Genomic DNA, 25,210 nt, shown 5'->3' with positions numbered 1-25,210 from the left:
GTCTTCTGAAAAGCCCACCAAGTGTGGCTGCGCTCGCTGATACCTCCTCCGTTGGCAGCCTCGGTGGCCCCCAATTACTGGAGTCCTGGGGTAGAGGATGAAATGCTCTGCTGTGGAAATCTCAGGTCTGCCCTCCCCACAGGAGTGCATCTACCCAGCACCCATGAACAGGCTCAGACAAAGGACCCACCCCACTCTGTCACATTTGTTCTGGGTTACAGAGCCAGTCCTGTACCTTTCCTGGGTAGGGCTGTCTGTTGTCCTATTTGAGAATATGTCCATGTGGCGGAGGAAAGCTTTCAGCAGAGGGCTTCACCAGGCCACATGGCCAACAAGGAGAGCCGTCTGCCCTCCAGATGGCCCAGGGGAGGTCTGGGCTAAGCCCTCCATGCTCAGGAAATAGAGGCTAGAGCTCCCCCTGCTGTCCCTCCTCCTCCTCTGGGGTCTCTGTGACATTTCTGCTTTCCAGATTTCAAAGTCACCCATGAGGTTGAGAGAGGAAGGCAATTTATACCCTCTAACTCGATCACCTACATCAGCTACTGGGGGAAAAACACAAGTGCTCAGGTCCAGGGGGATGTTTGGGTGACCAATGGTGATGTTGGAGTGGGGATCAGAAAGGGGATGGAGCCAAAAAACCAAGAAGACAGAGCCACCCACAAAGGGTGTGTGACTGAGAAATTTCGAGAGAACTACCTTCCTTCCATCTGGGCACATGCACCCGAAAGTTTATATCAGCAATGTCCACAATAGCCAAACTATGGAAAGAACTAGATTTCCATTAACAGATGAATGGATCAAGAAAATGTGGTATATATATATATATATATATACAATGGAATACTATGCAGCCATCAAAAGAAATGAAATCTTGCCATTTGTGATGAAGTGGATGGAACTAGATAGTATTATGCTGAGCAAAAAAAGTCAATCAGAGAAAGACAACTATCACATGATCTCCCTGATATGAAGAAGTAGAGATGCAACATGGGAGGGTTTGGGGGTAGGAAAAGAATAAATGAAATAAGATGGGATCGGGAGGGAGACGAACCATAAGTGACTCTTAATCTTACAAAACAAACTAAGGGTTGCTGAGGGGGAGGGGGGTTGGGAGAGGGGAGTGGGGTTATGGACATTGGGGAGGGTATGTGTTATGGTGAGTGCTGTGAAGTGTGTAAACCTGGTGATTCACAGACCTGTACCCCTAGGGATAAAAATACATTATATGTTTATAAAAAAATTTAAAAATTCAATTAAAAAAATAAAAATAAAAAATAAACTCAAAAAAAAGAACTACCTTCCATCTATCTTTGTGTGTATGAGATAAACAAAGATGAGTACAAACTATACATAAGCGGTTTAAGGATAATTACAAAGCCTACCCCGCCCGAACCCCCCACCACCACCATGCCTGTCTTCCCAACTGTATCCTCCTTCCTCCTTCGCAGAGACAAACATCCAGATTTTTGTAAGAACCATTTTTCTACTTTTAAGATTTGCCATCTATGATTACATTCCTAAACCACAGTTCACTTTATGCCTATTTTTATCTTCTTCAGAATGGACTCACACATTCTTTTGTGACTTGCTTCTTTCAATCAACTTTATGCATTTAAGATTCACCTGCATTATGCGCAGTTGTAGTCTGTCAGCTCTTGTTGAGGTATAAAATCATAGTTTACTTATCATTCCTACGGTTCATGAATATTTGGGAATGTTCTTGTTCCAGGCTCCCGGAGCACACATGCAAGAGGAGAAGTGCTGTCCTAGGGCACAACAGCTTCAATGTTACAGGTTAATGCTAAGTGCTTTCCAGAGTGGTTGCACCCACACACACTGCCTCCAGCTGCATACATGAGCTCCCATAGCTCCCCAGCCTCTCAACGCCTGATGGTATCCCACTCACAAAGTGTGATTAGTCTGCTAGGCTCTCATGACGTCTCACTGGGTTTCCTACTTCTCTTAAATCATCCTACTATAAGTTCATTTGCTCTCAAGGAGAGCAAATTAATTTATTCTGCTTACTCAAATGCTGACAGGTTTTACCCCCTTCGCTTCTGGCAAAGTTTTAAGCGGCGAGGGAGCAGCAACAAGGAGAAAATGTTATATACAAAGTCTACGGTAGTGTCCAAAGCTATCAAGAAAGTAATTTTCAAAGGCATTCCTGTCTTCCTTTCCCTCCTCACCAAGCTCTCAGCGCCAGAAGGATGGCTTCTGGTCATCTCTCCAGGCTGCCTAAAGGCATTTGCCATGGCATTCCTGAACGCTGTGAGCTCTGGAATGCCATGAAAGGCAGCCAGGCAGGGGCTCTGCAGACCCGCCCTCACCCTGGCCCTCCCTAAGGTTCCAGGTCAACACCCCAAACAGCCTTAAGTTTCCATACGGTGCTCAGACTGTAAAGGATGCAAATACAGAAGGCATCCTAAGCACGCCATGCTGTTTGCCTCGGCTTTCTTCTTCTCTAATTGTGTTCAGTATGTTTAGAGCTGACTTCAAAATACCCCAGAAGTAAGCCACCCAAGAGCAGAAACTTTTGATCTGTAAGTATGTAAGCTAACAATGACCCTGACTAAATAAAGCCTTAGCAGGATCCTCCACCTCTGTCACCATGTGGAGGAGGAACCACACTTTCCTCCAATTCCCAAATATTCTCCAAAGTGACCATCTCTGTTTTATCAGTTACTATTCAGTAGCTGAACAAGTGAGAAGAAGGAAAAGTTTTAGTATCTTTTCTTCCTAATTCCTTCTTTCTGCCCCATTTGGATTTTCTGAAGTAGATTCTCTAGGCTTGAGGTTTTGCCCAGAAGTCCATGCAGAGAAAAGAAATGGTCCTAAGTAGTAATGAAGCCAGGATGCTCGCTGGTCTGGGTTTTGAGTTTACCCCTGTGGCACTCAGTGCTGAGGCAAAGGTTCGCGATTAAGATATTCTGCAGCTCAGACAGCTTCATTTTGCTGTTAAGCTCCACTCCACCCAATCCTGTGACATCTGTGGCCCTCATGCTAATATTATCAGTAATAATCACAATTAGTGATCACAGAGGCATAAGTGGTAGAAACAGGCACTTGAGTTGAACACACTGGTCATCGATTCCCTGGAAACAGATCCTACACCGCATGCTTGTTTGAAGACTGAAACTCTACCCACTCCAGTGTGTCTCTGGTTCACTTAACATTTGCAGTACAGCTATTAGTATTTCCTCCATTTTGTGGCCAAATTCTCAAGTCACACATACTAAGAAAAGCCCCAAGTGGTTAAAAAGATTCCGAAAACTCATAGAGCGCAACAAACACTAGATCACCCTTAGTTTAAACCCTGGTTTGCATCATGTCCTGAAAAATCATTCAGCAAGGAGAGGCCAGCCCAAGTGGTAAGGAATCCCCTTTATTGAAACCTTCTTTTTCCTAGTCCCCTTACCTAAAACCTAAGACTTCCTAGGAGCAACCAGCACACACACTGGGTACCTTGCCTGCTGGGAATGTGTGCCCATCCTGGGGTGGGAAGGCAGGACGGCCATCTATGAGTAAGGGCCAAATGCAACACAGTTCATAAAGTACTCAAACTCCTGTGATAGAAGCTTGAAGTATAATTAAAGGTTGGGGATGCATCAGGAGGGGTCCCACCAGATAGAGACGGCTAGTAGGTTATATATACATAAAGAGATTTACTTCAAGAGATTGGCCTATGTGATGGAGGGCATTAACAAGTCTGAAATGATGATGGTAGGAACCTCCATTCTGCCCTTAAGGCCTTTCAATTGATTAGATGAAGCCTGCCCAGGGTATTAAGAATAATCTCCTGTACTTAAAGTCAGCTGAGTAGATGTTAACTAATCACATTTATCAAATGTCTTTAAAGCCACATCTAGGCTGTTTAACTGAATATCTGGGCACTCTGTCCCAGCCAGCAAGACCCTCACAGTGGACAGAAGTTCAGAGCACTGTCCTCCTTTTCAGGTATCTTGGATCTAGCCCTTTATTTGTGGAAGAGAAGGCGAGAAGACACATCAAATGGCCAACAACAGGCAAAACGTTGATCTGGTGTTTAGGACACGGAAGAAGGGGTGGGGGTTCTGGCAAATTTAGAGATGCAGTATTGATGAATGAATCTCCTGGGACTATTTCCCCTATGGATTGCCAGCTACAAAGAATTATTCTTCCTTCTTTCTGATCATCCCATTCTCTTTTTCAATTTTCTGATTCAATTCATGTATTTTTGGCATGCCCTCATTTTCACTTACTTCCCTCATTTTTCTTCATGCCATCCTCCTTGTCCACTTCTCTTTTACTATTTCCCAGCTTTTGATCTTCTATTTGGTTTTGCTCTATTTTTCACCACACTTAAACCTGAATTTTTAGGTTTTTCTTGTACAAATACTGCTCTAACTTGACTTCCACCATCGCCACCAGGAATGCAGGCTTGCTACCCAGAATCTGTACTAAGTCCTTCCACCCCTCCCCAGCCAGAGCTGTTTGAGCTTCAGTGCACTGTCTCAACTGAGAAACGGGAGCCAGAAACAGTTTCATCTTCGGAAAATGTCAGATAATGAAATGCAACAAACAAGGGCACGAAGGTGCCACTGGTGTTGGGTATCACTCTGGTCAGAGACCAGGGACCAGCAGTTACAGGGAGAGCCCACCTCAATCTCTAGAGTGAGGACGGAACAAAGTTAAACTTCAGTGAGCTCCCCTCTCCCCACCACCCCTGCAAAGACGTTTCAGGGATAGGCTACATGAGAATAATCACTGAGGCAGAAATAATTCAAGTATGAGTGAGGGGTCTGGGACTCTTTTTTAGAAACATCCAACTCTGGAATCCTGGCGAATGACAGAGAAAGTAACAGAGTTACAGATTTTGAAGTATAAATTAAGACCTATCATGATGGTTCACAGCATTTCTCATGAGAAACAAACTAGAACCATGAGTTAGTTCCCTTCATTTACATATTACATAGTTTTGTTTTCTATACACTTGGACAAGTATTACTTCTCCTCCACGCAGCATGAAACTGGCTCCAGAGCAAGAGGAGAAAAGACCTGCTCCAACCGCCCCCGCCCACGCTACCTTCCAGGGAGAAGGTGAAGCAAACGCAAGATTTTAATAAGAAAGAAAGAAAAGACTGCTCAGTGCAGCCCCACTACTACTCAAAGGCTTGTGGTCAGGTTTGTGAGCTGCTCGGCTTCTTGCCAAAACCTGTAAGTTTTCTTAGAAGCAAGGCAAAAACATTCCTACAGAATGACTCAAGCAAATTTTGCTAACTTGTGGAAGAGCTGATTGAACACCACATGGCTGATGCAACAGGACACTGATTCATAAAACACCCATTGTCCAGAGACTGCTGAGAGGGCGCCCAGGGGAAAGGAGATGAGAAGAACACAAGATGGACTGTACCGGGGAGGTGGTGGGATGTGAGCCCACGAGTACGATGGATGGCAAAAGACATGGGTCAAATCCTCTGATGGCGTCTTTGCTACAACTGGCAGGTGGCAAAGACATTGTTCCTCTCTGACAGGGAGATCGCACTGCCAGCAGTTATGCTATGAAAAGTCCCAGAAGAAGAGACTAATGGCAAGGATGTTCATGGAGGCATTAGGGTGACAGAAAACTTGGAAGTATCTCAGAACAGTTGACAATAGGGGAAAAAATTGATTTTTAAAAAAAGATCAACTAAAAGAAATATTAAGCCATTAAAAATGGAAACTTGAACAGTATGGTACTGGCACAAAAACAGACACATAGATCAATGGAACATAATAGAGAGCCCAGAAATAGACCCTCAACTCTATGGTCAACTAATCTTCGACAAAGCAGGAAAGAATGTCCAATGGAAAAAAAGACAGTCTCTTCAACAAATGGTGTTGGGAAACTTGGACAGCCACATGCAGAAAAATGAAACTGAACCATTTCCTTACACCACACATGAAAATAGACTCAAAATGGATGAAGGACCTCAATGTGAGAAAGAATCCATCAAAATCCTTGAGGAGAACACAGGCAGCAACCTTTTCGACTTCAGCCACAGCAACTTCTTCCTAGGAACATCACCAAAGGCAAGGGAAGCAAGAGCAAAAATAAACTATTGGAACTTCATCAAGACCAAAAGCTTTTGCACAGCAAAGGACACAGTCAACAAAACCAAATGACAACTGACAGAATGGGAGAAGATATTTGCAAATGACATATCAGATAGAGGGCTAGTATCCAAATTCTATAAAGAACTTATCAAACTCAAAACCCAAAGAACAGATAATCCAATCAAGAAATGGACAGAAGACATGAACAGACATTTCTGTAAAGAAGACATCCAGATGGCCAACAGACACATGAAAAGCCAGTCAGAATGGCTAAAATTAACAAGTCAGGAAATGACAGATGTTGGTGAGGATAGGGAGAAAGGGGAACCCTCCTACACTGTTGGTGGGAATGCAAACTGGTGCAACCACTATGGAAAACAGCATGGAGGTTCCTCAAAAAGTTGGAAATAGAGCAATCATACTACTGGGTATTTACCCTAAAGATACAAATGTAGTGATCCAAAGGGGCATGTGCACCTGAAAGTTTATAGCAGCAATGTCCACAATAGCCAAACTATGGAAAGAACCTAGATGTCCATCAACAGATGAATGAATCAAGAAGATGTGGTATATATACACAATGGAATACTATGCAGCCATCAAAAGAAATGAAATCTTGCCATTTGTGATGACGTGGATGGAACTAGAGGGTATTATGGAGCAAAAAAAGGTCAATCGGAGAAAGACAACTATGATATGATCTCCCTGATATGAGGAAGTGGAGATGCAACGTGGGGGGTTTTGGGGGTAGGAAAAGAATAAATGAAGTAAGATGGGATTGGGAGGGAGACAAACCATAAGTGACTCTTAATCTCACAAAACAAACTGAGGGTGGCTGGGTAGAGGGGAGTCGGGAGAGGGTGGTGGGGTTATGGACTTTGGGGAGGGTATGTGTTATGGTGAGTGCTGTGAAATGTATAAACCTGGCGATTCACTGACCTGTACCCCTGGGGCTAATAAGACATTATATGTTAATTTAAAAATTTAAGAAAAATGAAAACTTGAGAAAAGTATTCCTTTAAAAAAAAAAAAGATTTATTGATTTGAAAGAGCGTGAGCACTTATGGGCACAAGTTGGGGGAGGGGGAGAGAGAGTACCGAGCAGACTCCGAGCTGAACTCAGAGCTCGATTCCAGGGCCCTGAGATCAAGACCTGAACTGAAATCAAGTGTCAGATGCTCAGCTGACTGAGACACCCAAATGCCCCTCAGGGAAAGCATTCCTAACAGAGAAAAGATAGGAACATAGTAAAATAAAAGCCGTTGACTGCTTTAGGGTGGGGGAAACACAGGTGGTCTTTTTTCCCTTTGAATATTCTTCCAATTAAAATGTTTAAATGGAAACAAATTAAAAACAGGAAGGGAAAGAGAGAAGAGACTTTGTCCCACTACAAGGGATGCTCCAGAACTCTTTAGCCCCAGGTGGTAATAACTGGCTGGTATGTTTTTTCTTACTGTGCCATGGGTATAACAAAGCTTTCAGGGAGAAAAACAATATATTACTGAGTCTGAGAGGAAAGGAAAAGTCTTGACCTGAAAACAAACACAGCAGAAAGAATGCACCCTTCCATGCAAATGTAAGTTTACTGCAGTCCACGAGGGCAGTGGAGCCTTCACTGGGGGGTCCTCAGGGGACAAAGTTTTCACAAAGAGGTTTGCACCAGGAATATAAGCACACCCTCCAAAACCAGAAGAACAACATGGCCCCATCTCTGCCTGCCCCTCCTTTGTAATTCTAGCAGAGCTTCCAGCCCTCGTGGCCCCAGGTCACGAGTGGTCCTGCTGGCCCACTTCTGCCTATCTCATGGAAGGCAAAGGAGACCAGGCGACAAGGCTGCACAGTTTCACTTGCAGCCTCTCTTCTCTGCCTCTTCTTCGGGGACCCCTTCCGTACCTTCCTCCTCTGTTTCAGGGGCCCATTCTTGCTGCCTGTTAACATTCCAACTCACCCTGGAGGAACTGAAATCCATCATTTATACGGATCAATTACCTGTCGGTGACAATAAGGAGTCAGGAGTTAGAGTAAGAGCATTTTCATTTCGCTTTATTTAAGGGTTATTCAAATACTAGCACTGAAGTTTTTACTTGAAACACAATTGAAGAAATCCAAGCATGCCAAGCAGGTTTTAAAAAATTGAGTGGTTAACATTTTCTTTACGTTTATCTGTTAACAGGGTCTGGAGATGTCTCCAAAATATTAAATCAGCAGGAGCTCTCCTTTCAACAGGGTGTTGTTGCCGGCCAATGTGGCCACTCAGAAAGTAACCTCCCATAAAACAGTAAATCCTATCACTTCTTACAGACCCTAAGGACTAGAAGAAACTCTAATTAACTGATGATTCCTAGCCAGCAACTACGACCTTCAGAAGAGAGAGAACTGCCATTTCCTCAGGGGCTTCCATCGTCCCTGGACGGCTGTGGGGAGAAATTCTTCAGTGTGTGCCACAGCCGAGTCTAGCTGCTCATCAGTCAGATGGAAGCCCAGGAACACAGGGCCAGCCTGTACACAGGCAGCACACAGACCTCGGCTCCAGTGTGAAGCAGGAGGAGCTGGGCAAACATGCCAGATGCTGTTTGTGCCAAAAGCCACCAGCCTGCAGCCCAGCATCCCAGCAGTCCATCAAGTATCGTAACACACCTTGAGCGCTATCTGGATCGAGTCTGTCCAACCAAATGGCCGACTATTGCCTCTGAATGGCGTCTACTTAACTTCCTTCTCTCCCAGGGTCGGTGCTGGACACAAAACACTTGCTGAGCCATGGCTGTAGGCTCTGGTACAGTTCTGGGGCTTCTTAGAATGCCATGATACTCAGTGTCCTTTCAGGGCTGCCCTACAGACTAAAAGCACGGCCTTCTCTTGGTATCTCTGACCAGAAGGCCATGGACAGGAAGCTCTCTGAGCTTAAAGCCAGTGTGAAAGGAGGTCTCAACTAATTGGGAAGATGGTCCTGGTCAAGGAGGTGACACACCTGCTCCAAAAGCCCTATGCTCCCTACAGGTGGGCCAGCGGAGTCCTTGCCCTGAGAAACAGGATAGCAATGAGGAAAAGGACAGTCATGATGGGTCCATGACAGCCTCTGGGAAACCTCCACAGGGTAAATGAGCTAGAAGAATTAGAGCCAAGAGAACTCTTTGGTGTCCTCAAGTGGTGATGAACTTGCTGCAACAGAGAGGCTGACCCCAGGCTTTGGAAGGCAAGAAAGACAGAGGCCAGGTGGGCACAGGACAGTGGACCCAGGGTGTGTGAATAAGATGGAAAAGTGAGTGTGCTTCAGGTGCTGGAGGAGTGGGAGACAGTTTCCCTCATCATACCAATGTCTGGGCTTTATTTTCAGGAGGTACAATAAATAATGTAGAAATGGCAGAAAAATATCTTAAGAAAGAGTTGTGCTGGGTGAATTTTGCCTTGGTGATAAAGAAAAAAGAAATGCAGAGCAGAATAGGGAACAGTGGAGATGAGAAGCTGGAGGACTCCATGTACGCCCCACCTGAAGCAGAGCAGATGAACACAAAAGAAGGAAAGACAGCATGAGGCAGGCAAGGGCAAGGGAAGGCACTGGACAGGAAGTGAGGGGAAACATGCCTTCCCTGTATGATGCCAGGAGACCTGCCCAAGCAAGGCTGGTCCCTGAAGGGAAGCCCAGCCCAGGAATGAAACAGGTAGAGAGAATTGGGGCACCTGGTAGCTCAGAAAGTTAACTGTCTGCCTTTGGCTCAGGTCATGATCGAGGGTCCTGGGATCAAGTCCAGCATCGGGCTCCCTGCTCAGTGGGGAGCCTGCTTCTCCCTCTCGCTCTGCCACTCCCCCATCTTGTGCTCTCTCTCTCTCTGTCAAATAAATAAATAAAATATTCAAAAAAAGAAACAGGCAGATGGAGGTGGCATCACTTCTGGAAGAACATGAGGCTCAGAGCAGGGTAAAGAAATTCCCAGATCCCAGAGTTTAGGGAACAGAGCTGCTGCAGGCTGGTTCTTTTCAGTCACAAGTAGGTTCAGTCAGAAATTTTATACATTATCTCTTTAATTAAAAAAAAACACTAACTTGTTAAGTTTAAATTTTAAAACATATAAAATGTAGAAAATCCTACAGTTGGTGGTACAGTGTGGAGGGCAGGAGCTTGGGTCTTTCTTGAATCCTTTAGCTTCCCTTTACATGACCCACACTCCTACGTGACTCTTCTTGCCAAGTACACAGATATTGCCAATGTCTGAACCGTAATATTTTGCTTAATCAAGCCTCAGCTTTTTCCCCCTGGACACATTCCAGGTTAACCATAGCCTGGAGCGGCCCACAGCATTTCCAACACCTTCCCTGCAAAGAAAAGCTTCTAACATAACCCTACCTTTCAAGTGCCTGTAAGCAACTACTTTGAACATGCTTTTTCTTGTCGAGCCTCTCAAACCACAAGACTACTGTTGCCTTCCCGGATCCTGAAGCCAGTAAAACAAGTGCCTTAGCTTGATTCTGCCCCATTTTCTTCTTTACAGCCTCACTGGTCTGTCTTGTACTGTTTCTCTTCCAGAGAGAAGGCTGAGTGATTGGCAGGGAACATAGTTCCTCGGTCACAGGGTAACTACTCATGGGGATATTTTATGGAAAAGAGCAGTCAGTGAAATGCTGGGTCTCCCCAGGCCGTCAGAAAACTAGGGGCCACAAAGTAGCCTACTGTCCGATATGCGTTTCTTCTTCAAATGCTGATTATGTGGGAAGTAAACTTCCTGAGGATTATTGTAAACTTGGAGAACTGGCCCTGCACTAATACTGGCTTATTAAAGGAGAGAAGAAATCACCTCCACATGGTCGCAGCACATGTGAGAGAAATATAAGAGATGGTTATAGTAGTAAAATTATGATTTCAGGTCATCTTTGCCCCTAAAATATGCATTCGCCCCTTTCTGTTCCTTGTGTCACCTCCCATTACATAGGAGAGCTTGCTGTACATTCTAATTTAAGTGTAGCAGTTCCTGAGGAAGCAGGCTCTTCATTCATCTGGCCAACACAAGCCCAAGTGCACGCTGCACAGGTACACAAGATTTGCAAGTATGAGAAGCCTGCTTATTCCCGGCTGTTACCCCGGAGGGACCCACTGGTGTTCACACAGGCCCATGACTAATAGGAAAACCCGGCCATGATTTGCATCCCAACTCCAGAAATCAAAAGGCTAGATAAGGGTGGCTGATGCAAAGTGCGTGGCCGGTATGACAAGGAAGACACCATCTGGGCACCCATCCCCACCAGTTCCACAGGACCCAAGAAAGGCCGGCTTTGATTTGGAATAATGACTGACATCTCCCGGGCAGTTACAACCTAGTATTCTTTTGTTCTAATGTGTTTGCGTTTTAACTGAAGTGAAGTAAATCCTTTTTTAAAGTTGATTTTCATATAAATTTTGGGATAACCCGAGGTATTCAATGTCACAAAACTGGAACCGGAAATCATAGCTTATAAAGTGATTAGGTAACAGTCTCTCCACTAAGCAGAAGCTGGTTAGAGTTGCATGTTTATCTGTCATAGGCCTGAGTCAGACAGGGAGGGTCAGAAACAAGGGACATACACGGACAGAAGAACATGGAAAGAGAAAATACAAAAAGGACAGTAGAATATACTCTATCACACTGAAATTAAACCTGGATCAATTGAAAGTTAAATTAGTATTTAATGTTCTATTAAGGCAAAAAAAAAATACTGCCTATAAAACTAAGAAGTTAAAATGTTTTAAAAAAAAAAGTTCACCTTAAAACAGATGAAATAAAACGCATCAAATCTTTGAGATCAGGGTCTCATGGGGGAGAGAGCCAGGGCTCCTCCAGCTTCACAGAGCCTAGGAATGTCCTGCAGAGCTTATTAAAATGCAGAGTCTGGTTCTGCAGGTCTGGGGGTGGGCCCTCAGGGGCTGCATGTCAAACAAGCTACCAGTGAGGCCCCCGCTGCCTTCCAGAAGCCTCATGTTTGGCCTCATGTTTATAGCCAGGATGGGAACATTTCAGCTCAGGGTTAACACACTGGTGGCAGCTGTTGTATACAAAAAATTACACGGGATTTGGGCACTCAGAAAGCACGGGCATCGTTACCAGGACCATAGTCCATAACACTTACAAAACCACTTTATGCCAGGCATGTCCTAAGCCCTTTTCCATACATGACACTGTCCAATCCTCCTCACCTTCCAAGGAGAAACAGACCCACTGGTGTAGCCGATCACAAGTGCAGACACCAAGGGCCAGAAGTGGCACAGGTGTGGATCCCTACCAGACTAAAGCATGTGGACAAAACCATTCACTCTCTTGAGCCAGTGTCTTCATCTGTAAGGGCAAAAATAAGAACGTCTCTCTCATGGTTTTAAGATGGGATAATCTGCAAATATCTGTAAATCATGAAAACTATAAATGAAAGAGCTTTGTAAACTTTTAAATACTACACAAACTGATGAGGAGACGATCCTCAGGGGCTCCCTGTGGTAGTCTCATAATTATATTCAACATTCCTCTGTGATAGTCTCATAATTATATTCAACAGAAACCCCCGAACAAGTTTATCATAGAAAGTTTCCTCGGTTAATTTTACTACATGATCTCTGAGACACACTCTATTAACTGAAACAATTCTTCATAAAAGGAATTAGATCCAGATCCCATAAACTACATCTGCCTGACAAGAAACCGAGAACTGAATTTCTGCAGCTCAGGGCAGGAAGAAAAGAAATCTAGCCTCACAATTATATTGCTCAGAAGGATGACTAAAACCTGAGATAAGCAATTACCAAAGCTCATTACCAACACATTCCAACAGGCTGAGAATCTAGTGATGGCTTCCTGATTGACTCCAGCTCACCTCCACCTACCCTCCCTGGATGGGGCAAGAATTTATGGGCAGTACAAGCTCAGCTGTTTGTCTGGGCGAGGGTTTATTACCACAGCACAACTTCCTTTACTGTGATCATTAGCTTAAGAATATTGATTTACAGAGAAAGACAATTATATGATCTCCCTGATACGAGGAAGTTGAGAGGCAATGTGGGGGGTTTGGGGGGTAGGAAAGGAATAAATGAAACAAGATGGGATTGGGAGGGAGACAAACCATAAGAGACTCTTAATCTCAGGAAACTGAGTGTTGCTGGGGGTAGGGGGGTAGGGAGAGGGTGGTTGGGTTATGGACATTGGGGAAGTTATGTGCTATGGTGAGTGCTGTGAAGTGTAAACATGGCGATTCACAAACCTGTACCCTCGGGGCTAATAATACATTATATGTTAATTTTTTAAAATTAAAAAAAATAATATTGATTTAAAATCACATTTCTGGCCAAGAGGATCTTGTCCCCTAGTGACCTAATCTTGAGCTACTAGATTGTAGCCAGACTTGTCCATCTGGCATTTCCAAGCCTACAAAGGCTGCTTCAACCCAATTCTGAAGCCAAACTGGAAGGTAACACATGCGGTGAGCATCATTGAGACAATACAACAGAACCCAGAAACCCTGTTCCATCAGATACCTGGTTGCCCATCTTGCTCCCAGACAACCCTTGTCCTTGCCGAGCTTACATGGCTGTGTGTGGACATACAAAATCACAGTCAATGGCAAGAGGCAAGACAGTGTGTCATGGTCTAGACTGCCACTAAGACAAGGTGTGCCTTATTCCCAGCACTTTCTCTTTCTGACCAGGAAATGATGCCTGCAGCTCACCTTCCTCTTCTGGAATGGGCAGGTCTTCACAGGAACCTCCCTTACCTTTCCCTGATCCACCCTTCTTAGAATTTCTCACCCAGCTCGGCTGCAATATTAAAATATGCCTTCCAGAGCTGATTAATGAAACTCAAAACAGGAACACCATAAAGAAAATCAATGAAACAAAAAGTTGCTTCTTCAAAACAATAAAATTGATAAGCTCTAGCAAGACTGACAGGAATAAAAAGAGAGCAGACACAAATCCCCCACATCAGGAATGAAGCCAGGGATATCACTACAGACCTGTAGACACTAAGAGGATATGAGTTAAAAAGTTATATAGCCAACTTTATAAAAAGTTATAAAGCCAACTACTTTAAGCTCTTGAATTCAATAACTCAGAAGAAATGGAACAATTTCTTTAAAACTACAGGCCCCCAAACCCAACCAAGATGAAATGGTTGGTTCATTTAACCATTAAAGAAGCTGAACCTGTGATTAAAAATCTCTTGGAAAAGAGCCCTCCCAGGCCCAGGTGGTCTCACTGGAGAATTCTACCACTTAAAGAAGTATTAACAAAAATTTTATAATCTCTTCCAGAAAATAAAGAGGCAAAACTTCCCAATTCATACTATGCATTATTACTTTGTTGGCTAATGCAGTATTACTTTCATATCAAAATCAAATAAAGACAGTTAAAAAAAAAAACCCACAAAACTACAAAACCAATATTTCTTCTGAACTTAGAAAAAACTTAGAAAAAACTTCTCAACAAAACATAAGCAAACTGACTCCAGCAAGGTCTAGAAAGAATTACACACCTGGTGGTATTTATTCCAGGTTGATGCAAGGCTGCATCAACATGAGAAAATCAATTGATGTAACCTACCAGATCAACAAAATTAGCAAGCGGCAAAACAGTGCCCTTCTTCTCCTCTGACAACTGCATAAGACACCACCATGGCTGAGCGGAAACGCAAACCATCGTTCTGCCAGGCCCCCTACCTGTCCCACTATAGTTCATACCCTATACCCATGGGTCGGACCCCTAGAAATTCACACTTGGAGCTGATTTGTGGGACAGGATTCCTCAATCCACCCCCTGACACGCACCCAAGAAGCCTGGACAGCAGCATGCAGCCCCATGTTCTGCCCAAAGCCTCCCACTGCTCTGCAGCCAAGTCACCTTGTAGCTCCCATACCTGGAAACGCACCAACCCTAGTTTGGGTCAAAGAGAAAAGGTTCTGCCAAATTTCAACGTGCTCTGTGGCTCAAGAAAGGAGTGAGACTGAAGCGCCCATAGTGAGTCCTTGAGGAGAGCAACCCTGCTCATCTCAGCTCACATTGTTCTCTACGTCAAGGCTGAGCCTTAGCGTGTTGGCCCACACACAAGACCCACCCCAGAAGGAGACGGTCTTAGAAAGATAAATTCTGTAATATCTTTGGATCTTTTGAAATTAAGAAGTATAAAAATCTTCAATTTTTACTGTAAAACATCCCCAATTCAGCTCCTTTTTATACTAAAGCTGCTCCTAGATGTTTTGAGGTAAACTTGGAACACCCTAAAATCTAAATTCAAGTTCAACTGGCTCTGAAATTGTGAGTCAAAAGGGTGTCATTCAACCCCAGTGCTCACTGGGGCTCAGCACGTGCATGCAGATTTGCACAGAGCAAGGTGAGGCTTGTGAGAGGTTTTCTCACCTTGCCTAACTTTCCATGTCTTAAGTGGAAACCAACACCAGGCAGCACAGGTTTTCCTTCAAGAAATTCAAGTGATAGGGCGCCTGGGTGGCTCAGTGGGTTAAGCCGCTGCCTTCGGCTCAGGTCATGATCTCAGGGTCCTGGGATTGAGTCCCGCATCGGGCTCTCTGCTCGGCAGGGAGTCTGCTTCCCTCTCTCTCTCTCTCTCTGCCTGCCTCTCCATCTACTTGTAATTTCTCTCTGTCAAATAAATAAATAAAAAAAAAAAAAAAAAAAAGAAATTCAAGTGATAGGGCGCCTGGGTGGCTCAGTGGGTTAAGCCACTGCCTTTGGCTCAGGTCATGATCTCAGGGTCCTGGGATCGAGTCCCGCATTGGGCTCTCTGCTCAGCAGGGAGCCTGCTTCCCTCTCTCTCTCTCTGCCTGCCTCTCTGCCTACTTGTGATCTCTGTCTGTCAAATAAACAAATAAAATCTTTAAAAAAAAAAAAAAAAAAGAAATTCAAGTGATAAAGTCAAGACTTCTTAAACCAACCCATCTAATAGGCGGAAATATTGATCCACCAGTCCCAAGGGGAGAGTGGTGGGAGGTAAGAAAAACGTGTCTTTTGTGTCTGCTGGGCTGCAGTGTTGAGAACTCAGAGGGAGGCGCCTATGGCCACTTAGATGAGCGGGGGAAGATTTCTCTGGGGCTCTGCTAGCCCCAGGATCTAAGGAAAGTATGGATGTTCAGAGCCCACACCTGCAGCATCTCTGCCCTCAGAAGCAACTACTTTGGGAGCAGGTGCACAGCCAGTGTGCTAGTGGCCTTTCCACGTCTGATTGGCCAACAGAGCAGGTGTCTCTGAGCATCGATGGTAGAAGCACCTGGAGCACAATACGGGCGACCCTATCCCCTCCACCTGTTCCCCCTCTGAGCCCCTGCCCCACAGCTGAAACACTCCACCTGTCACTTAGTCTCAGCAGAGCTCAGGGATGTCCGCCGTTCCATTACTGCCTCACACCACCCTGGAGAGAGGGGCCTGCAGGTTCTACATCTGCCTGAATTGTCTGTAGATCATCTTTTTTTATTTTTTAAAGCGAGTTGTCTTCTAGACATACGCCAAAAAAATTCTTGAGGTTCTATTCACACTTTTTATCTTCTCATTTCCATAGCCTCATCTTGGTTTGTCAGAAACCGTGTCCTGCTGGATTTTAATGCTCGGTGCCTTACAGGGACTCCAGGCACACGAGTCCCACAGCAGCAAACATAGAGACACGAGCAGGATTCTCAGATATGTCATCCCTGAGAACATTCTTGCCAGCCAGGAACATGAATATACTCAGTCCACTATCGGCCCCTGGAGAGAGGACAATCAAAAGGAGGGCGGGCAAAATGAGGCAATGAGAACAGCCAAAGCAGCCAAATTCAACAACCCTTCTAGCTCTCCCTCCACTGCTCTTCCAAACCCAGAGCTCCCAAACCACAGCTAGTTTCACTTTGTGGTCAACACAGAATTCTTATGTAGGACTCCCACCTAACTCCATTATACCAGAGCCTCGAGTTTTTCCGTTGAGTTGGCTCATATCATTCTGATTGGAGAAAGCAAGATTTACCTCAGGGCTCTTATCTCTTTAGGGCACAAGCTACCTTACCAACAAAAGTAAAAACTGCTTTAAAAACTCTCGCAGTGTTTAACTGTCATATTGAGCGTTTCTTGTGGTCTGTTAAAGTGTTCCCCTATTCTAGACAAGTGGAAATATTTTAAGTACAGTTCCACGGGGTGCTTTCAGCTCAGTGTGTCTTTAAAATATTCTACTATTGACTGACACTCAAAAACATTCCACAATTTGAGAAAATTAATACTACAAACTTAATGAAAATCCCAGGACTCTGCCTTGATGACACAGGAGCCCTAAGTGGATTTAAACAGTGAGGACACAGAATTGTAGCTTTATGTGGCAAATGCACACAGCAGTCAGAGCAGATGATGCGTCTAACAAGGACAGGACGGAACACCAGAAACAGGATGCAGGAACAACACATACATCATGTGATGTAGCAGGCCAGCCTCCTCGTTCCTGTCTCAGGCTGGGATTTGCAGGCTCCCACAGGAGGTAAACCAAGGTGTGGGCCTATTCCAGGAGCAGACAATTCAGCCTGAGCTCCAGTCCCCTCTGCCTTATGTACCCGGACAGACACTCACTCACGCTACCGTGTGTCTGCAACAGGAGAGTGGGCAGACAGTGTTGCTTACCCATGCAGAAGCTGGGGAAGCATCGCTTGGGGAAGCAAGAGAGTGGACAGAAACCAGATGGTCTGAGCCTGAGACCCCTGGCCTCTTCATTGAAATCTGGTGGCTGCTCACATTGTCTATCCTGACCAGCACCAGGTCCTTCATATAAATGTATGCAGTAAGGTGATCTTTAAAGTCACGTATAAAATCTTTTCAGGAGGGCGCCTGGGTGGCTCAGTGGGTTAAAGCCTCTGCCTTCGGCTCAGGTCATGATCCCAGAGTCCTGGGATCGAGTCCCGCATCGGGCTCTCTGCTCAGCGGGGAGCCTGCTTCCTCCTCTCTCTCTGCCTGTCTCTCTGCCTCCTTGTGATCTCTGTTTGTCAAATAAATAAATAAAATCTTTAAAAAAAAAAAATCTTTTCAGGAAAGGACAGGTTAAGTGTGTGTGTGTGTGTGTGTGTGTGAGAGATACCCTGTTTATATATAAGATGAGCATATTGCTAACAAGTTTAAGGCTTATGCATTGTTTCTTCCTCAAGCCCAGTAAACTGGGTTTCTTTAGAGGATACTAGTTTATTCAAAATGTATTTTCTCCTCCTCTTGAAAATTATAAAACTGGGGGGGAAACCTGAGACTGAGAAAACGCCGTGTGTCACACAGAGATAATTATGCGGTAATGATATGAGAGGGCAGGAAACAGAGAAGTCTGTCATCAGGTGTGAATATCAAATGACTTACTGTAACAGAGGAATTTCGGAAACATACAATGAATTGCTATCTTACCTTTTATTTTCCTTGCCTGTTGACTGAATTTGAGAGAAAAGTTTGCCCTCAGTCCCCAGAACAGAGCAAGCAGGACCAAGGGCTTCTGACTTTCCCACCCACTACCTGCCCCCCATGAGGCCCCAGAACACTGCTGCCACCTTCCCCTCCAGCTGCCAGAGGCTGGAAGCTGCCCACACACCTCCACGAGCCGCCAGGCCTCACTGATGACAGCATACTGGAGGCGATTCAGGGCAAAGCCATCAATCTCCTTCATGACTCTGACTGGGGACTGTCCAATCTTCTGCATCAGGGCGTAGGTTCTGTCCACTGTCGCGGGGGCCGTCTTCGGGTGTGGGACCAGCTCGACCAATGGCACATAATATGGTGGATTTACCTTACAGAGAGACAGAAGGGGAGAGGGTCAAAAGACAGCCCTGGAGCTGGGGTGCTGTTCTGGCAGACTCTGTTTGCCTAGCTTGAATGGTCAGATGGGGCAGATTGTCTTTAAAAAGGCCTTTTTAGATTTAGCATCCAATGACAAGAAACTTGAAATATAAAGTAATCCACAAAGGAGGGAAAGAAAAAACCTGAGCACAGAATTCTGTGGTTTTATTTATAGAAAAGTCAATACCACCATATGGGGTTGAAATTTGGAGGTGCTGATGACCATCCTTCACATTCCGGGCTAATCCCCAAACCCCTGAACTCGCCATGGGACTTCTCAGCGACCTGCTGTTTAGACCTATTGACTTCTACCTATCCCCAGCCAGCCTCCAGGGCCACTCTCTCCACAAGAATCGCCACAAGTTCTTACTATTCTACTCTGTCAGTATTAAAAATCATTGGCAGCATCTTCTTAAACTTTTCCTTCCTTCTCAAACTATTTCCTTAACTCCTCCATGTTAAGTCTCAAACGTCTGCCCCCCGCGCAAATCAAATCTCACCTAGAAATCACACAGCACCAGAACTGTACCGCAGCCCTGACATCCTGAGATGGGAAGGGTTGGTCCACAGTGAGTAGGTCCTAATGGAAATGCTTTCCTAGCCCAGCACTTACAGTTTGGGTTCTGGGGTGTTTTGTTTTGTTTGTTTTGTTTTGTTTTGTTTTGTTTTTGGAGTATTTTGAGAAACTGTTCTTGAATATTCCCAAAGAGAATTATCCCTGGTGCAAAGAAAATGCTGCTTAGTGGTACCTGATTAGCCTTGCCATTAAAAGCCAAATGCACTACAATAAATTGTTCCCCAAATGATCCTTTTAAATAATTTTTCCTTGATACATGGACAAAAATTGATAGAATCTTATAGTCACTTCAAGAAGCACCCATTTTATTGGTCCCTGGGTGGCTCAGTCGGTTAAGCATCTGCCTTTGTTCGGCTCAGGTCAGGGTCCTGGGATCAAGCCCCCCCACTGGGCTCCCTGATGAGCAGACAACCTGCTTCTCCCTCTCCCTCTGCCTGCTGCTCTGCCTACTTGTGCTCTCTATCCCTCTGTCAAATAAATAAATTAAATCTTTAAAAAAAAAAAAAAGGAAGCATCTATTTTAAATGACTTCTACAGAAAAAGAAAAGACAAATTTTCTTTCTCCTAGGACACTGGAGAGGAGGAGAGGCCTCTGGTCCACACACAGCTTACTTCAGAGATTCCTTCTGCTCTCAGCCTGCCCTGGTCACTCACTCAGCCCTCTTAGAAAGCAAGAGAGGATAGTACCTGTTTTCATGTAAGTAAGTTATAAATCAGTGTCTTAATTGAAACACTTCTCTCCTGTCTATACTGAACTCATAAAAATGTCTACCTCTGGCCTTTTTAAATATCAGAACTATAAGAACTGAAAGTAGGTGTATTTTCAAGAATTTTATCTTACTGTCAGACTTGGGCTTAAGGTCTTCCAATGTTGGGCTTAAGGTGTTGGGCTTAAGGTCTTCCAATGTTGCAAGCCTCATGGGTAGCAAAAACACAGACTGAGACAACAGTTAAAAAGCATTGGTATAGGCGACTTGCTAGATTCATCAGACAAGTCTTCCTCACAGGCTTTCCTTCTGCCACAGTCTCCTTAAAAGGCGATGCTCCCAGGTTGCCACCACTGGCCCTCTGTGCCCACTCTCTGGCTCTGGGCAGAGCTCAGCAGCTCCCAGGGCATCCTCCCCACCCCAAAATGCTGAGATTTCACACAGAGCTCACCTCCCACTTCAGGCCCACATTTGTAATTGTGCACTGGACACACCCCTAGGATAGACAACAAGCATACACTCAACCTGTCACAAATTAAACCCCAATCTCTCCCACCCTAAACCCCAGTCCTCTGCCTAGCTCCATCTTGATGGGAACACCAACACAGCACCAACACCCAAGTTAGTACCATAAGAAATATCCTTGGCACCTACCTCTCCCTCGCCTCCCCCACTCCCCATCAGTGATTCTGTCAATTCTAGTCATCTCTCTCAAAAAACCCATTCCTGCTACCACACGCTTTGCTCAGGCCATCACCTCCAACTGAGATTTTGGCGCTCTCCTCACTGGCCTCCCCCTCCAGGTTCATTCTCTCTGTCACTGCCAAGGGGACCTTCTGTCTGGCAGGGGCCTGTCAAACCCAGAGACAGGAGAACCCAAGGCTGCCAGGACTGGGGGCAGCAGAATGGAGAGCTACTATTTAATGGGGACAAAGTTTCAGTTTCAGAAGACAGAAAGTCTGAACAGATGGTGGGGGGCCTACACAGCAGCATGAATGTGCTCACTGCCATTGAACGTATACTTAAACATGGTTAAGATGGCAAACCTTGTGTGTATTTTATCACAATTAAAATTAAGGAAAAAGCCCCTAAAAACAGGATGCTGATCATACCACCTGCAGCTCAAAACCCTGCAGGATCCTGATTCCCCACCACCCACTAAAATACCACTGCACAATCTGGCCCTTTGAGCTTACTAGAATGGGTGGAGTTGGCACACGTCTGTGTCCATGCTCTCAAGTCGATGAGCTTCTGAGAAAGGAACTCCCAGAGTCTGAGGGCCTGGATGGGGTCATTCTTGCTGTGGCACCTCAGTCCTGGAACAAAGACCCTGATCCCTACTACAGGCTCAGAGATGAACAGTGGCAACGGCTGGTACTTTAAATTTAATATGGTAGTAGAGGAGAGGTGGAGAGGACAGGAGGTGAGCAAAGCAGGCGACTTAGGAAAAAAAAAAAAAAAAGATTTTATTTATTTGACACAGAGAGAGACAGTGCATAAATAAGCAGGGAGAGGGGCAGAAGGAGAGGTAGAAGCAGCCTCCCAGCTGAGCAGGAAGCCCAGTGTGGGGCTCAATCCCAGGACCCTGGGATCACGACCTGAGCCAAAGACAGACACTCAACAGACTGAGGCCACAGGTGCCCCACCAAGCAACTCTCTTAAACAAAAAAGGAATGGCTGTTTCCCAACTGCTATTCTGTTTCTGACACGGAAGGTAGGACCTGGGCCTTTGGCTGCTGGAGTCTGGGAGTTAAACTCAGAAACATGCCCTCAAGAAACGGGAAGAACAAAGGTGGAAAGCAAGCAACTTTTTAAAGGTTAGAGGAGATGGTCCTGGGTTCAGCCGGCCGTGAGGCTCTTTGAGAGCTCAGGTTGAGCCGGGAGGTTCAAGGGGGGGCATTCTCCATTCACCTCATGAAAAGCCTGCCCAGAATCTGGACCAGAGCCTGGAAGGCATGTGATCACAGCGATAGCACAGCACACCCAACACAGAGGCTTCGTTTATTTTCTCTGCAGCAGATTAAACAGAGTTAAACTCACAGAGGAAAAGCAGACTGTCCCTTTTCCCAGAAGACAGGTGCAGCAATTTGCAATTCATTCTCACAGCCCTGCTGGCGTGGGGGTACTCCTGTCCCTGTGAATTCCTCTTCCTCTTAACAAGAGGAATGTAAAAATGAAGGGGTATATAATCCCTCACCATTTTGATAATTTAGGTAGTGAAGTCCTTTCATTAGTGATAAGCCCCACCCCCCTTCCTGAACTCACCCTCCATAAACAGAGGGGGAAAGGCAGCCCCTCTGAAGGCAGCAGCTGGCCATGTGAAACAGGCACTGCTTGCACACACATGCACACACACACACATGCTCTCCATAGACAGATGAACATTCAAGTTACCATCAACATGGGGGTAAATGGTTCCGGGTCAGGTGGGAGAGTGAGTCAGAAAAGGTGCAAGCATGGGCAAGGAGTGCTCGGATGGGAACATTTGGGGCACCTTACGCGGGTAGGGCCTGATTTAATTCCAGACTGTGTTATAGCTCTGTGGCTGACTAGTAACCTACATGAGAATTGTACGTTAGGAACTATTTCCATTACAGACTATATCCCCTGAGCAAATGTGTGTCCTTCCCAGGCAGCAAAATCTACAGGACATTCATAAGAGTGGTACCAAGAGCGTCTGATGGGCTAAAACAGCACTGTTTAGCTCTGTGGGACCACCAGTCCCCAGTGGAATAAAGGCTGTAAAGTGTGGCTGAAACTGTCAGTAGAAAACTGCTGCTTTGATTGATTGTTAGCATAGATCTACGTACCAAGAGAGCATGCAACCCAACTCAACCTTCAGATAATCACCAGCCACCAAATGGCCATCCCTGAGCCCCTCCACACACCCACAAGGAGATGAGGCAGACAAAGGCAACATAAAAAACATTCGAGAGGAAGACCAGCAGAGACCCAGAGAAGAGCCACATGAAACCCCTCTCCCTGAGCCTGTCACTTTCCTGGCTCTAGTCTATGAAGCCTACTCAAAGTTCTCAAACTACCTGTGTGCTGAGAGAACACGCTCACCCACCCGTACTGGACTGACCTGAAATCTCCTCACCCCACAATGAGAAAAGGTGCCCAAGAGACAATATGGGATGTAGAAACTCCTTGGCTGCTGGTTCTTCCGTGGAGGGGTGGAGGCAGCAATCTTTCACAACTGCTGACTTTCCATTTTTGCCCCAGCCTTTCAGAGGCATGAATGGGCTTCCTTTCCCTTTACACTATTTCCTGTCTGGGCAGAGTCGTGGGTGACAGGAGCACAAAGTTGAGGCAGTGGCATTGAGCTGATGCGCTGGGCTTCTCCTGCTTGGCCTGCAGGGTTAAAGGGAAACTGTAGCTCCTCAAAGACTGTAAATGGTTCTGGATTACTCGGGGACTGTCCATTCAGCTTAGGTTGAATTGTTCACAGACCCTTTTTTTCCCACTCTCCTTGAGCTCAATGGCATGATTAAACAATGGGCAGCACCAGCACAAAAGAAAGGATAAAATTCCAAAGACAGTCAACTTGGGTGATTTCATCTGCATTGGTTAATGTTAGCTTTGATATAAAATGATCTACAAAAGTAGTAAGAGATTAATTTTTGAAATAAGGTCTGAGCTTATTTTGGCTACACTGTTTGCCTTTGATTAAAGAAGTAAAAGCGAACAATCCTGGAATGGTAGGAGAACTGTCATTATACAACAGTCACTGGCTGAACTACTAGTCGGAGGTCCTTGTTAGGTGTGAGAGGAAAGTGAGTAAGGTGTAGTCTCATCCATCAGGCGGTTTAAAATTAATAAGATTCCTACCTTATTAAAGGTGGAATAAATAAAGGAATCTTATTAAAGGACTTAGGAGGTATTTCCTAAACAATCTGACTTTGTTGTTTTTTTCTTTTGTTTTACCTGACTTAGAAGTAAAATCTCTGGTTAGAAATTGGAAGTTTTCAAGCAAGAGGCTTACACATTTCACTGAAGCAACAATCTAATAAGTGGTTTATAGTTTCTGAGAGTCCTTTTTACAGACATGTAAATGTCATAGAAGCAAAGATAGCACATGTTTCATTGCACTTGGTATTTGGATGCTTCAGTTAAGGTCCCTCTTATGTCTGTGTATCTGTGTGGTAGCTAGACGTGACCAGTTTTCCTCCATGTTCTGTGGGTCTAAGCCTCTGTATTTTATGACCAATCTCTAATTTCCATGGTATTTCAGTAGGAGGACATCTGGATATCCAGAACTATATCGTCATGTGAATGGTGGTCCAAGAAGTTCCTCTTCTCAGCATAGAGAATCCAGTAGGCCTCTGTGACTCCCCCTTTTTCCTCAGTTCCCAGAGCAAGTCTGTTACCACACAACCCCCCTCCCTGACTCTAAACTACTCTTGCCTCAAAAAGAGGATTTGCCCTGCTCTTAGTCTAGGACCCTCAGCCTCACTGAGGCCCTGGTCACCCATCCTTGGAATATTGCCCCAATTCTGTGAAGAAGCTGCTCCCCTCTCTCAGCCATCTTCAACATACAAAGAACCTTCCAATTACCCTCCAAAGGCAGCATTTTCACCACATCACAAGGCTGCTCTGTGCCTAAGCCAGTCCCAGCTCTTTAGAGCAACTCTCAAGATTCTGTACAACTCAACTGTTTCTTCCCAAGCCTTCCAGCTTTTTCTTCCTACTCCCCAAGTATGTGAGGTATGTGTGCCCTTCCAGTCAGACTGGTCTCCTCGCAATTCTGTACACCCCACACTTGCTCTTAGCCCAGGGTCTTTGCTTACGTTCTTTCCCACTCTCTCCTCCCTTGTCAGCCCAACCCCATCCTGCCCAGCTTGGCCCCAGCTTCTCCATCAGCCTCCAATGGCCTGCTAGTGCGGGGGATGTGGCCACGTCATCCACTATCCTATTTATTATGACTTGGCTAGGTCAGCTTTTCTATACTAACAGGCTGTCCCAGTTCTCCAAGGTCACACTGAGCTCAGTTGGTTCTCAAACTCCCACCAAGTGATCCCTGGATCTCCTCTCTGATTCCTCTTTCCTCACATTACCACATTCATC

The 25,210-nt window shown here is 45.3% G+C and overlaps 1 protein-coding gene across 2 annotated transcripts in view; it reads right to left on the bottom strand.

The window, feature by feature from the left end:
• CRYL1 (crystallin lambda 1) overlaps window positions 1-25,210 on the bottom strand; it is a 156,012-nt gene that overhangs the window by 9,065 nt on the left and 121,737 nt on the right. For both annotated transcript variants that reach the window (XM_032314720.1, XM_032314721.1), the window contains exon 5: window positions 18,615-18,809. In XM_032314720.1, coding sequence (XP_032170611.1) covers window positions 18,615-18,809 — 195 coding nt within the window. The remainder of the gene's footprint in view (window positions 1-18,614; window positions 18,810-25,210) is intronic.

The sequence above is a fragment of the Mustela erminea genome, chromosome 15 (assembly GCF_009829155.1).
Source record: "Mustela erminea isolate mMusErm1 chromosome 15, mMusErm1.Pri, whole genome shotgun sequence".
Lineage (NCBI taxonomy): Eukaryota > Metazoa > Chordata > Mammalia > Carnivora > Mustelidae > Mustela > Mustela erminea.
The sequence above is the reverse complement of the archived record's forward strand: the minus strand, read 5'-3'. Positions and strand labels throughout refer to the sequence as shown.